Source organism: Anopheles cruzii, chromosome 3 (genome assembly GCF_943734635.1).
Source record: "Anopheles cruzii chromosome 3, idAnoCruzAS_RS32_06, whole genome shotgun sequence".
Lineage (NCBI taxonomy): Eukaryota > Metazoa > Arthropoda > Insecta > Diptera > Culicidae > Anopheles > Anopheles cruzii.
In genome coordinates, this window is record NC_069145.1 from 38077952 (window position 1) to 38091687 (window position 13736).

The following is a 13736-nucleotide window of genomic DNA, read 5'->3' on the forward strand; positions in this document are numbered from 1 at the left end:
GTGCGCCACTTCCTGTCGCATTAAAGCACCACAGTTTTCCGCACAATCCGGAAGCGGTCACGGCGGCGGCGAGGCTGTTGCTTCCTCGAGGGTCGCAGGGTGCTCTCATGGAGAGGCCCCCTGCGATGGATGGAAGCTGAGAAACTGGTTTTTCCAACCAATCCAACGGTGGATGGTCCCAGGAAGCGCCGCGGCCCGGCCCAGCCCGGGGCGAGGCATCAGCCAGAGAGCGATTCCACGGGGGTTCGGTGGCCCCAGCCCTGACGTGCACGCCACCGCACGAGGGGTTTCGTGACTTCGTGACGTTTCATCAGGGCGCCGCTCGGTGGCTTTCGCTTTCGTTTTCGGCTGGTGCTTGTTTTTCCATCGCATTTTCCGAAATTAGAATTTCAGATGAGCTACGTACGGCCAGCGCCGTGGCGTTCACCGTCGCCGCCTTGCCCGTTGCCGATCTGCGGACGCTTCCTCAGGCAGTCCTCAGGTTTCCCGTTTTTCCATCAGCGTGCACTCTCGTGGATCACTCTCGTGGACCTTTTTCCAATAGTGGTACAGTGGCGGCGGGAGGCAACACGTGTAACACCCGGGCGCTGTCACGAGTCGCGATCGCCGCGAGCGAGCGAACGAACGGAATTAGCATGCCTCTGATGCCGACCGACAACAACAAGTGTGTTTACGTCTTCAACTTCATTAACCTCTGGGCCACACGGAAACCAGACGCAGCAGCCGAGGGGCATCCCACAAGTTGGTGCCGGAGGCGACCAGCGCCACTCAACGCCTCACCGGCCAGCGGAGAGCGCAAATCTAGGTAATGCGGTAGAGATAATTAACACAATTCTTCAGGTGCTCTCCACCACATCTCGCGGGCGCGCGCTGGCATGATTTGGTGCAGGGCCTTCCCTCCCTGGCCTCCGCTCTCCACGGCCGTCCCGGCTTTTATGGCGCACACACACGCCTCTTCTGGGCGTTGTTGTTAGCACCTGAATCTGAAGAGCCCAAACACGTGTTCTGGCGCTGTTGGGGCTGGAATTGGAACTTCCGCAACTTGTTTCTACTTCTTCCGCCCAAGGTTCTCAAGTACCGGGCGATCTGGGGGCGATGTGGCGAAGAGGGCGCCAGATCTCGAGCTGGTCCAGAATCCCATTGATTGGGGCTGTGCGGGGCTTGATTACGATAATTGATAAATTACGTTCTCCAACTCGGGAACCCGTACTATTCCGGTGGGGGGGAGGTTCCGCTTCGGGAACAATAATTGATCGATATTTACATACATTTAGACAGGCCGATCGCCCACGGCAACGGTTATCGTATCCGGAAACCATTATTGCCAGCTCATCGAAGATATGGAAAAATTACCGCCCAAAAAATCCCACCTCGTCGACTCCGAAGGTCCGACTGATAATTTACACGCCGCTCGATGTGGGTCACCCTCCCACCGGGATCCGGTTGCCAGTCCGGAGCTTCCGGTTCTCGGTTTCAGCTCCGGCTCCGTTGCGTTGTTGGGAACGAAAGCTGCAACGTTTCCTTTGCTGCAAGTTTGGTCCGCAGGCTGCCCGGCAGCAGCTGCCGTTGAGCAGTGGAACTGGAATCAGCGCGGCGCGGCGTATCACTTTTTGGGGGCTTCGAATCAGGTGCATCAATTAAGAGCGTGCGCCTCACTCAGCTGTAATAAGTAAGTGCAGGGTTCAGGCCACAACCGACTGCCGAGGTTGTCGGTCCGCCGACTGTTGCGGTCAGCGTTTTAGATTGGCCCACATTTCGGAGATTTGCCCCGAGAGATGAGATAATGCCGGAGCTCGTGTGGAATATCTCCGAAATCACACTCCTCGGGCAACGGTGGCCTCGGGGCTGTTGCAAGTAATCCTCGATTGGTCCGCGGCTGGCAGCACTGCGCGATGTACAGGGTGTTCCACCATGATCCAACTATTTAAATGTTGATTGATTTTTTTAGAGTATAGAATGCTCAACAATTCACTCAGAATACAATATACAGCCTCCATTAGACACACAAAATGCGGCCCTTTTTAGTCATTTTTCATTGTATTTGACAACATGTCGGTAATAGACAACGCAGTAGAAGCAATTTCCGCTGTGATGTTAGTTTTCAGTTCTTCAATGGTCTTCGGTTGGCTGGCATAAACCTTACTCTTCAAATAGCCTCCCAGGAAGAAGTAAGAAGAAATTCGGGAACATAAAGCACGCACATTATTTTAAATGTAGAGCGCTACAATTTCAGCCCACTGTTTGATCCATGACTAAAACGGCATAGACTGAAGTTTCAGAATCTGGCTAATTTGTCAAAATCGACTGACAAATAGCGGAGTTGTTAAACATTTAAATAGTTGGATCGTGATGGAACACCCTGTAGATCGGCATCGCGACGCCAACGCAAGTGTGTTAATGTTTCCAGAAAGTTCCCGGACCAGGGCCCGAACCGTGTCCAGTGTCCAGTAGTTCGTGGGAAGCGCAAAAACCGTTTTGTGGCAGTCCGAGCAGAAATTTGCCAATTGTTTCCTCCCCCCGGCCTATTACGTCGATGATGCGGCGGCGCTCAAGATCGGCAGACTCCACTTCCCGGGCCCGGGAAGAAGTTTAACCGGTTTTGCCTTCTGCTCCACCCGCTCCAGGTGCTGCACTGAGTTGTTATGGCCACTGCAATCGGTGTTAACGGCTGCGCGCGAAGTTATGCGATTTGCCCGTCGCTATGCTTCATCGGTGCCGTTCGGTAATCGGTCCACGTGGTGCTGCTGCCGCCACCGACATAATCGAACCGCGCAGGATGATGGGTTGTCAACGATCGTACCGCTCGCTCGCTCGGGTGCCAATTTATGCTCGGCGCGCCGTGACAAGTTATGAGCCGCCCCGGCCGGCGTATCCTCTTCACTGCCTAGGTGCCTGACTGATGTAACGGTGGTCCTGGGCTGGTCAAGGAAGTTGGCGCCCGAGTTGTTCCTGGCTGGTAGTTGGTCAAACGGCGTAAGACAAAAGGGAAATGCATTGTGCCGGGTGAACTAGCAACTGAACTCCGTTGAAGTCAATTACTCGCCACACGCGCGTTGGATAAGTCGGTTCGGTAAGTCCTTCTTACGGGTCGCGTTATGCGTTGCGATTGATTAAACATCGCTCCGGGGATCGCTTTCCACAGTTTGGACGAATCGAAAACGGAAAAAGGTGCGTTTCGTTCGGGGGCTGCGGTTCATCTCAGGGCCCGTTCTGCTTCACCGGGTGCGCCCCTGCTTACGGCATACGCGCGATCCGATTTTCCCGTGGCCAGTCGGTGGCGAATCCGTTCAAGCGTGCCCCGGTTCGATCTCCGGTGCGATGAATCGGCCCGGAGTGAGTGCTTTAGCAGGGGCCCGAACTTGTCCGTGGGCCGCGAACCATTTTATTTTCAGATAATTGATTTATTATTTCGAAACCAATCGCCTGGGTCGGGTCGGGATTAGCGGTAAATAGAACGAGAAGGCCCCCGAGGGGCCCAACTGTCTCTCTCAAACTCTCTCAAACGTTCGGAGGACACAACTGGGGAAAAGAAAAACTGTGTTGCACAATCCGAAGCCGAATACAACGCAGTGAAAGCCGCTTCCTCCAATCGAGTGGACAAGCCGCTCGATTAAATCATTTAATCACGTCGGACGGCCGCTCATAAATCGCATAATTATGTACCGCCGAAAAAGTGTCACTTATCGGGACTGCTGCAGAGTGGATGCTGCATAACGGTGCCCAGCCGCTCTGTCCGATTTGGACACCTTCGTTGATGAGCAGCAGCTCCCATCTCAACAGATCATCAACGGCGCAAACTGTACACGTGAAAGCGGAAGACACCGTTAGACACCCAAGGTCCCCTGGCTGGCGAGCGGACTCAAGTCGCAATCTGCGTCGACTTGAGACGTGTCCCACATATAGCGGCCATCCATCCCCGGGGGCCGCGGGCTCACCCCGTCCATCATCACCATTTCGCCCCAATCGCGGGCACCCGGTTTTCGCCACCCTATTCTCCGATGGCCGATGATTTATGGTGTGTGTGTTGCTGCGCGGTTGCTGCTCTTAATTCGTCGTTATTGGCGATCGATCAGAGATGCTGACCCACTAGAACATCCCGGGTGCCGTAATCTTATCGCCCAACGATCGCTAATTGGACCACCCCGTAAATGGTGTTCGTAATTCGAGCTGTTGCTCTTCGATCTGCCAGCGCTCCTCAGCTCCGGTTCCGTTTGCCTTGGTGGCCAAACAAATGATGTCTCGCGCGCGCGTATGTCCTCGGCGGACGGATTTATAGACGATCGTTCGCGAAGTTGGTGGCGCCACCGTCTCGCGGTGGCGAAGATGATCGTACGGGTAACGCCAAACGGTTCGGGTCGGGGGTCAATTAGTGCCCAGTACGGGATCCGGAGGCATTCCGGGTGACCTTTTTTGCTCGCAGCGCTCCGCAGCGCCGGGCCCGAAATGGGGGCCGATCGCTGGACGTACTTGAGCCGGGTGCTGTGTGCCCATTTTGGGGATGACCAGACCAGGGTCCTCGGTTGTGCGTATGTGCGTAAATTATTGACCATCGCCTGCGGTGACGCCGCGCAAGTGTCAAACTGTCAATGGGGATCGTAATCAATGTGTTCACACACTTGGCGCCATCGCCGCTGGGTTTAAGCGATGAAGCGATGAAGTTACACGCTCGGGATGTAGACGACCTTCCCCGACGGGTGCGCGCGATGTACTCGCCTGTCACTTTATGGCTGTTTCGGAACTCCGTTTCGCAACCCCGTCAACTTTTCCGCTGCAAAATTCATGAACCGATCTGGACGGGTTTCACGCGCGTCGTGGAAGCTTCAGCGATTCTTCGATCGCGGCGCTGAGAGCGTGCCTGACAAACGCTGGTCGAATCGTAATCGGACCGAGCAGCCCGTGATCGAATTGGACATCCCCCCGGCCGACAAGCCGGCCGGACCGGGACTTTCTATGACAAGTTTCGCTTTCATCGGCGAAATGTTGGCCCGCTTTTGCCACCGTGATTTATGCAAAATTGATCACCGGATTGCAAATTGATCGTCGGATTGGTGGATTAGCCCGCGGGCTGGGCGTGAATTTAAACCAGAGCACCAGAAAACAAGCCTGGCAATCAGTAAGACACGACAGACAGACACAGTATGCGCGATAAATAACGAGATTTTGTTTAAAATAATATTGTTCAGTAACATTTGTTTAATATCACAGTTTAAACGGTACGAATCGGTTTACTGATTAAAAAGTCATGTGTTTACCAAAGAAATCACATGTTGCATTAAAAAGAAGACCTCTATTTTATTCAAAGTACGGGCCATCGCTAGATATACATTAGAAAGCCAATTAGCAAGCAGCAAACTTGCTTTGCTAAAGCAATTTTCAACTTCCTCGTAGGAATCGAAGTGCCGCTCGGTCAATGCGCGTGATGATCGATCGAATAATCGATCCAGCCGAATCGATCTGGTTTTGCAGTCGAAGATGATGGTTTTATTGAACTAACCCATGAACTTTTCGTTTTGGGACTCTCAAAATGAATCCACTTTCTATCCCGGACCACAATCTAATGGAAAAATAACCCTCTTTTGTACCTGGCGAACAGAATTTCACATTTGGTTTTTCGGTTTTCCCGCTGTCTTTCATTTAGTACACTTGGCAGCCTTTGCGTGTTATTTTCGTTCTAAAGTCCTTGTGGTGCAGCGCCCTAAATCGGAGTCCTAAACGCCCTTCGTCATCTTCCAAGTCTTCACGACTCTCTAGAAATGGTTTATAGTACCCAAAAACTCTTGCTCTACTCGTATGACACCCTGATGGTATGACACTTACCACCATAAACTTGTTGTAACAAATTATTGGTCTCTGAATATGGTTTACCAAGGGTAACACAAAATTTATTATTGACTCTTTGTTCCACAGGTCATAAACTTACTGCCATATAAACGCACATAACTGCTTAATCTATCAACCGATTAGCATGAAAATGAATGCGTTTGACAGAGGAAGCACGTACCTTTCAATCTACTGTTACTGACAAATAGATATGCAGAATTTTATATTTAAAAAAAATAAATTCTCGTTACTTATCGAACATACTGTGCATGTATGCTGCCGATTGGCAGCACCCGTCCAGGAAGTGAACGGACAGATGCGGCGTGCGAAAAACGATGGCTGAAGTGCGTGTACCCGAAGGAATCCTGATGACGCGCGCGCGCATGCACACCTTCCGTACGGGTGAGATTCTTTCGCCGGTTTTGTTGTGGCTCCATTTCGAAGCCGTTATGTTCACACGTCCGGTCCGATCCCAGGAGGTGATTGTTTCTTGTTTAATGCGCACCAATCGAATATGGTCGCATCGGGGGGGGTGTTTTATGACCAATCCCAGGCCGGGGTATTGACATGATGTAGCGAAAAGTAACAACCAGCCATCCGAAGCTGCTGATAGTGGGCACGAATAGTGTGCGTACGTAGGCCCCGTCGTGTGATCGGATCAGCAGCAGGTTGCGCAACGTTGCTCCCCCCGTTACCGAGCATAATGCTGCCAAAATGACGGCCGGCGGCATTTCGGGGTACTTTCTTTCTTTCACGTTTCTTTAGTTTATTGATGTATTCCCATAAACCATTTCCGGCTCCGCACACGAACACCGTGGACGAAAGTGCAAGTGGCCAGCAGCGCGCTGCTTCATTGCGTGTAAGGTGATTTTGTAAACATTTTATTCATTTTGGAAGCCGATTAAATAAATCGTTGAGCTGTGGCTTGATTATTGTTCGATTTGATGCTCGCCTTTTGGCCCGGGCTTTCCCCCATCGGCGCCGGCGTCGGGAGGTGAAAATAATGGTGAAAGTGCGCGCCGAAGACATAAGATGTGACCATTATGTTGCTCCGCAACACAATCACCGTGTTTGTTTTCGTTTCATTACTTTACCCAACAACGACGCTGGTGGTTCCCGGTCCACTCGCTCGCGCGCCTTAAAGGTGATTAATTCGGCGAAATGGGTTCGGCGCATTCTGAATCACCGGTGTGTGCCGGCAAAATTATAGACTACGCCAGTTTTCCTACTCCACAACAACCGGCCGGCGAGGCGATGCGTGGACACCGCCTACCGCCGCCTTCGCAGGTGGCAGAGGGTTGGCCAACAAGCACCCCAAAATAGCACCTTCTTCGCGTGTTTCGTGAAGCAGAACTTGAACGAAATATATATATATCTAAATGCGTTCTAAAAACAGACCGGTGCCGGTGACACAACATTGCTCCTTGGCCTCCGTGGCCAAACCACACGCGGCACAGCAATAATAACGAAACATCCCAAAAATGTGGACGCTGACGAATCAATGTGATTTGTTTTAAATGTTGAAAAACATAAACACGAACACGGCCGCGAATTGGTGGTACTCTGGACCCTCTCTCGCGGATTTTACGACAAAATAATTAATATTCACGGCCTCTTAGTCCTCACCCGCGAGACAAACAACAAACAACGGTACGGTAGGATGCCGGAACGGACGTTCGAAGGCTATAATTTTTAAACAAGCAAGGTTACACCGATGTACGGTATCGACCGAGGAGCATTCCTTCATTACTTGAATTAACAAACCAAACCGAAGCAACCCTTTCAAAAAAAAAACGGTACAAAGACCGTCCGCCAATGTAGCATCGATCGGTTAACTTGACCTTAGCGCGGATGGTGGTGGGCCGCAAACGACGGCGAAGCCGATCACACGCCGCGCTGGCCGAAGTGAAATTCTCTTTCTGCACGCGTTTTGCACCGTTTGCCGCGCCGCCCGGTGCGCTTCCAACGGCCATTTTCGTCCGTTCGCCACCCCACGAAACGTGCACCGTAACCTTCAGCAAGTTCAAAGACCCAATCCTATGGGCTGTGGCTGTGAAAATCCTCAACACGGGCCCAACATAAGCTAGCGCCTAGCGTCAGTACGCGTTTTCAGTTCACAGCACCATCGCGGGCGCTTCTCACTGCCAGCCAGCCAGCCAGCATTGCATTAGGGCCCACCCCCCGGACCAGAAGCAACATAGGCCCCTCTCGGCGTCGTCTTCGTCGTTCCGCACCGAGATTTGCCATCCAATTATGCGAGTGCGAGCTCTTCAACTGTACTAGGAGCAGCAGCAGCAGCAGCAGAATGGTGGCAAAAAAAACCCTACCGAACAAAACCCTTTAACACGCTCGCTCACGAACGTGATCATTAACGCACCCAACGCCACCACCGCCGCCGCCGCCACTGCAATCGTTCGCCATGCGTGTATTAATCGCTCCTTTAATTCTGCGTACGCCGGGCGGAGTGAAAAACCACGAGGTAACCCCACAATACGCGTAAAGTGAATCTCGCCGTGAGCAGGGCGCAAATGCAATTACGCGGGGGGCCAGTTATCGTACGGAAAAAGGATGAACAGGGTGAGCTTTATTTCTGAGGGCTAGCCGAAGACGGTGCAATAAATTCCCTTCTTCATGGCGATCACCGGCCGTAGCCTCATAATTCCCCCCGTTTATTATCCTTTTTGGCGTCCTGGCACTGGGAGCTCCACGTAAAACGGTAAACCACAAGACCAGAGCGAGAGAGCTCGTCGATCCGGCGCGCTCTGTCTGCTTCGGTGCCGACCAACGACCTTGCTGCCGACACACACACACGCACCCGCGTGAGATCGGCCGCAAACAACGCGAACGCGGGGAGGGAAAGGTGAAAAGTCCGAAATAGGCAACAATGGCGCGGTGCGTTGGCCACGATCCATCGAAGCCACGCCACGATCGGTGAGTGTGCCCGACTCGCGACTTTCACTCTCATTTCAAACATCCCCCATCGGGCGTCTCCACCACACACACACACACACACGAGCACGTGTTTCAAGTTTTAGTATTTGTTTACGCGTTCGGCGCGAACGAGAAAGCGCCGAGCGCCGGGCACCCTCTTGGGAGATTAGTTTCAACGAGGCAAAACGCGATTCGCGATATTTATGTTGGCCGCCGCCGCTTCACATATTTGATGGAGAGGTGCGAGAGCGCCCGCTTGTTGGTGCGAGTAATTTAATTCACAGGAAGCGAAAAACAACACGCGAACCGGGCTTTGTCACACCGGCCGGCCGAAGAGAAAGATAATGAAACACCCACAAACAACGGCCAGGAAGATGGCTGGATCACCGAGTACACATCGCCAGTGCCCCACACATTAATTTGCATACCTCCATGCCGCCGATGAATCGGGGGCTGGGCGAACCGTCGGGAAACAAAAGCGGGAAGCTACGCAAACAACACCACGCGCGCGCCACCACCGAACATTAAACATTAAAAATTGCAATTAAATAAATAAAGCCAACTCCGCTCATGTTCGGGTAGAACTTCCGGTTCGCCGCAGACCTGAATAAATGATCACGCAAAAGCACGGGCAAACCGCGATCCTCGCCACAAAAAATCGGACGGTTTTCGGTGCGTCGCTTGAGTTGATAAGTGCGTGGAAGTTGGCGCTCGTTCTGGCTGAGAATGGAAGTCATAAAAAAGCATTTCGGAAACCACCAACGGAAACGTAGACTCTTACGACCCTGTTGTCGATCGATTTCCATGTGTTCTTCTTTTCCATTCTTTTTTCGGAGTAGAGAAAAATCGACGATGAGCCAAGATACGGTCACAGTTAAAAAGCTGTCAAAAATTGACTGATTACTCAAAATGGCCGAACTTTTCACCATAAGTAACTGGCATGTGTAGTAACCTAACGCTAAAAAAACGAAAATCGGATATACGTAGCCCGCGGAAATTCAAATGTCGCAACAAATTTTGAACAGCCTTCATATGTACCTATCCAACGGTAGCATAATGCGTAGCATAGACAAACACATCCATAACAGATCGATCGCCGCACCGGAGGCAAGAGAAACTCGCGAACAGGCAAATCGAAGCCGGACAATTGTGCGGACGGAACATTCAGTTGGACGAAGAAAACCGTTTGCTCGCCATCCACTTCGACCGGACGCAAGGGCCAGCGACCCTTGAACTTTTCCGAGCCAACCCGGCAAACCCGAGGCACTCTGCTCTCCTGAGGCAGATTTGATCGGATTCGACCAAGAAACGCAACATAACGAGAGCCGGCCACCACACATAATGGCCGCGATCCCGGCCCCCTGGAGTATCGCGATCTGGTTTCTGCTGGTCTCCTTACACCGTCAGAGTTCTGGGCTTGTTACTCGGCTCCCTTATGAACTCTCGGCGTCTCGCGGGCACTTCGGTCGCAGAAACACAGCAAAAATCATTTGCTGTGAGGCCTACCTAATGGTACCCCTTGGAGCCGTCCAAAAACACAACCCGGAGCGACCTTCGTTAGCTTAAAAAGGTTCAAATTTACACCCCAAAAATGTGTGTGAGTAAAAATAAGGCACTTGTAACATAAAACAAACGATTTTCACACACAACTCGCTCAGCTGAGCGCTCCAGCAACCTGCAACAAAAGCTCGGTCCGCGGCTCGTTAGGCCGCACTCCGCCAATGTCAAGGCTAAATTCACGCGTCTGTATCACGTTAATGCGCCGTGCATTAGCACCAACATTCCCATCGTCATTCCGGGCGGGCCGTAACGAAAAGTTTCCCTCCAATCCACGGCGCGTTTGAACCGAAACCTTCCACGTGCTGGACGGCCCGGCGCGGCTCAGACATGCCGACGGCCGACTGTGAAGCATCAGAAAGTAAAAATTAAGGGAAAAAAACCTTAAGGATAAACACGGGGCCCAGCCCTGTCCGTGTCCGGCGTCGTGGGGGTGAGGCCCACCTCTCGGTTGCTCGGTTGGCTGCAGGTAATTGCGAAAGTAGCGACAGACAGCGGCACAAGCGCATACACAGACCGCCTCCGTCTAGACGGAGTGTGTTCGGGAAGTGTGTTTGCGCGCACCTTCGTGTTAATGGACCATTTTTTTTACTTTACTTTCCCACGTCGAGGCTTCCCGACAGACAGACGAGCCTCCGACGAAGGAGCAACGACACCCGCCGGAAGTCGGTATCATCGGAAATCTGTTTTACAAGCCACCAGCGCCGGTCGAAGGCCGGTCGAAGAAGCAGTCACTAGAACCCGAGGTCCGTCCCGCGGCCGATAGAACGGGAAATGGCTTTTTAAAATCAATTACACATCACGATCCCGCCGGTTTCCGGCCTCGGAGGAGAGTGCTCGGAACCCACTCCTTTTCGAAGATTGCTCTCTCTGTCTGTTTGTCTGTCTGGGGATGCTTCGGGATTGCCCCGTGATCCGTTGAATTCACGGCGCACTGACTTACCTCAGGATGTTGGGATGCGACAGTTTGTTGAGCAGCTGAACCTCGCGAAGCATGTTGGGTCGGTTGGCGCGCCGTTGATTCATCTTCAGCACCATTACGTCACCGGTCGTCCGATGTGTCACCTGTTGAATGGGGAAGCACCGAAAAAGAGGGAGGATTAGCGCAGAGCTCAAACCCAGTGCGGCCAGTAATTACGTTGAGGTCGGGCCCAACGGCCGACGAAACATTTGCCAACTCCCCCGGCGCCGCCAGGTGGGTAATTAGCGGGTTTCGTTTTTCGACGGTTGCAAACGGTAAACAGACACTGTACTGCGCACACGCTGGGGTGTGTGCAAATGTAGAGTGAAGTACGCAGAGATCGGCCCATTTGTTTGTCCCCGTTTTGATCCCAAGTATACAAAAATACCTCGCCCATTACGTCAAGAAGATGCAAACAACAACTCAGAAGATGGGGTTTAATATTTAAACATGAATTGTGGCAAATTACATCTCACACCAGTGACGCAAACACTGGAATGGACTCGATTTAAAGTAAGAGACACACACGCACAGTGCGGCTGGCAAGTTCCACGATCGAGCTACAACCAGATCTAAATGTCGCAAATGAGATTGTTTAAACAGATTGCTCTACCTGTCAATTCTGTCCTCATTATGCTTTCCTGGTAACACTGTTTTGTTTCAACATCATGCAAACGATTATAGATCGAAAAAGAAAAATATTTAATTTGCATCATACCTTTCAAGAGGTTGCAGCATGTCGACTTTGGTACCTGAATATAACGTTTTGCGGGCATCATTACTTTTCTGCTACCTGCTGAAGAAAACAGCTACAGAATCGCATCAAATGTTTGTCGAAGCTTACGGCGATCAGGCTTTTGGAAGATCGTAGTGCTTTGAGTGGTTTAAAATATTCAAACACGGCGATTCTGACTTAACAAGCACGGAAGACTCCAAAAAAATCGAGGACGCTGAACTATAATTACAACTTTTGGACGAAAATGACACGTAAACGCAGAAACAACTCGCGGATTGGCTGAAGGTGTCCCAATACGCCATTTCCCTACGTTTGAAGGTTCTGGGAAAGATCCAGAAGATTGAAAAATGAACTGAACGAAAGACAGCAGGAAAACCGAAAAACCAAATGTAAAATTCTGCTCGCCAGGTACAAAAGGAAGTCATTACTCCGACTTCGGATGGAAAGTGGATTCATTTGGAGAATCCTTAAAAAATAAAAATCATTGGTCGGTCCGGGAAAAGCATCAACTTTGACTGCAAAACCAGACCGATTCAGCAAAAACACAAAGCTGTGTGCCTGATGGGACCAGAAAGGTGTAATGTACCACAAGCTCCTAAGACCTGGTGCAACAGTGGATACAGATCGCTACTGACAGGAAATGATCAATTTGAACCATGTATTGCTCGAAAAACGACCACAATCGGCCAGAAGAGGTAAGATAACCCATCCTGTACAGTTCGCCCTAAATAAATACACGACGTAAGCTGCCAAATATATTGATGCCAAACCGAGTGATATTGGCCATTTCAACATCATTTCGTTGATCGGTCCCAGTGGGCAGAAAATACTCTAACCCAAGTCAGCCCAAGTCATCGTCGAGTTTTGGCCCTCATCTCGGAACCTGCTTGCTGCACTGTTTGTGGCAACAATTTGCAGCTGAGCCTAGCGGCAGTAAGTGCACCGGCGTGTTTACATTAATTAGCAAGCATTGTACAAAAAACAATTACGGAAATTCTGCCAGATAAGATAGCCACCCCCATCAGGCAGCGCTTCAGCAACGCCAAAGATCGCAAGCCGTTTGCGAGTCGCTGGAACCGTGCGCGGCAATTATTAGTCAACCGGAGTAGATCTCGCATGCAAATTGTTTCTTTTTAAAAGCCCCGCACCCACCCACCGCGAGGCCCCCCTGGGTGATCAACCTGGCTTGGAAGGTTGTTACAAGCAGAGCAATCCATCTGCCGGTCGGCGCGATCCGGTTGCACGATTCCGGCGGTGGCACCGAAGCGTCGCGCCATCGGAGAAACGGTTCCACCGGTGCCGGAGGGTGGTGTTGCTCCGGTTTTGGCCAACCACGGTTGGCGGGGCGCGCGCAATGCACGCAATTAAAACTCATTAGCACTGCGACAAATTAATTTATCGTCGTCCGGAGGAGCTTTGCGCCAAAAACGGAGGAAAGGTAAAGCACCTCGCCCAGCATGTGGGCCGTTTCTTCGGAAACGGTACCGCGCTGCGATAGTCGATCAGCAGTGGGACCTTCGATGTACCTAAATAAACCGCGGACCCTTCAGAGTAAGCAGAGACATCGCCGGGTCGAAATTGAGTGCCAGGCCTCTGCACATCCACGTCGGAGAGAAAGTTCCATGACGATGAGCCGCGTGACGCGATCTCCGAGCCGAGTGCTCCACCGAGAGATGTCGCTCCAGTTGGCGCCCAGTTTCGAAGCTAGCGTGTTAAACGATGACACGCCGC

General features: G+C 51.7%; 1 protein-coding gene across 1 annotated transcript in view; it reads right to left on the bottom strand.

The window, feature by feature from the left end:
- Positions 1-13736, bottom strand: part of LOC128275294 (uncharacterized) — a 50594-nt gene that overhangs the window by 7903 nt on the left and 28955 nt on the right. The window contains exon 2 of the mRNA XM_053013751.1: positions 11252-11373. Coding sequence (XP_052869711.1) covers positions 11252-11373 — 122 coding nt within the window. The remainder of the gene's footprint in view (positions 1-11251; positions 11374-13736) is intronic.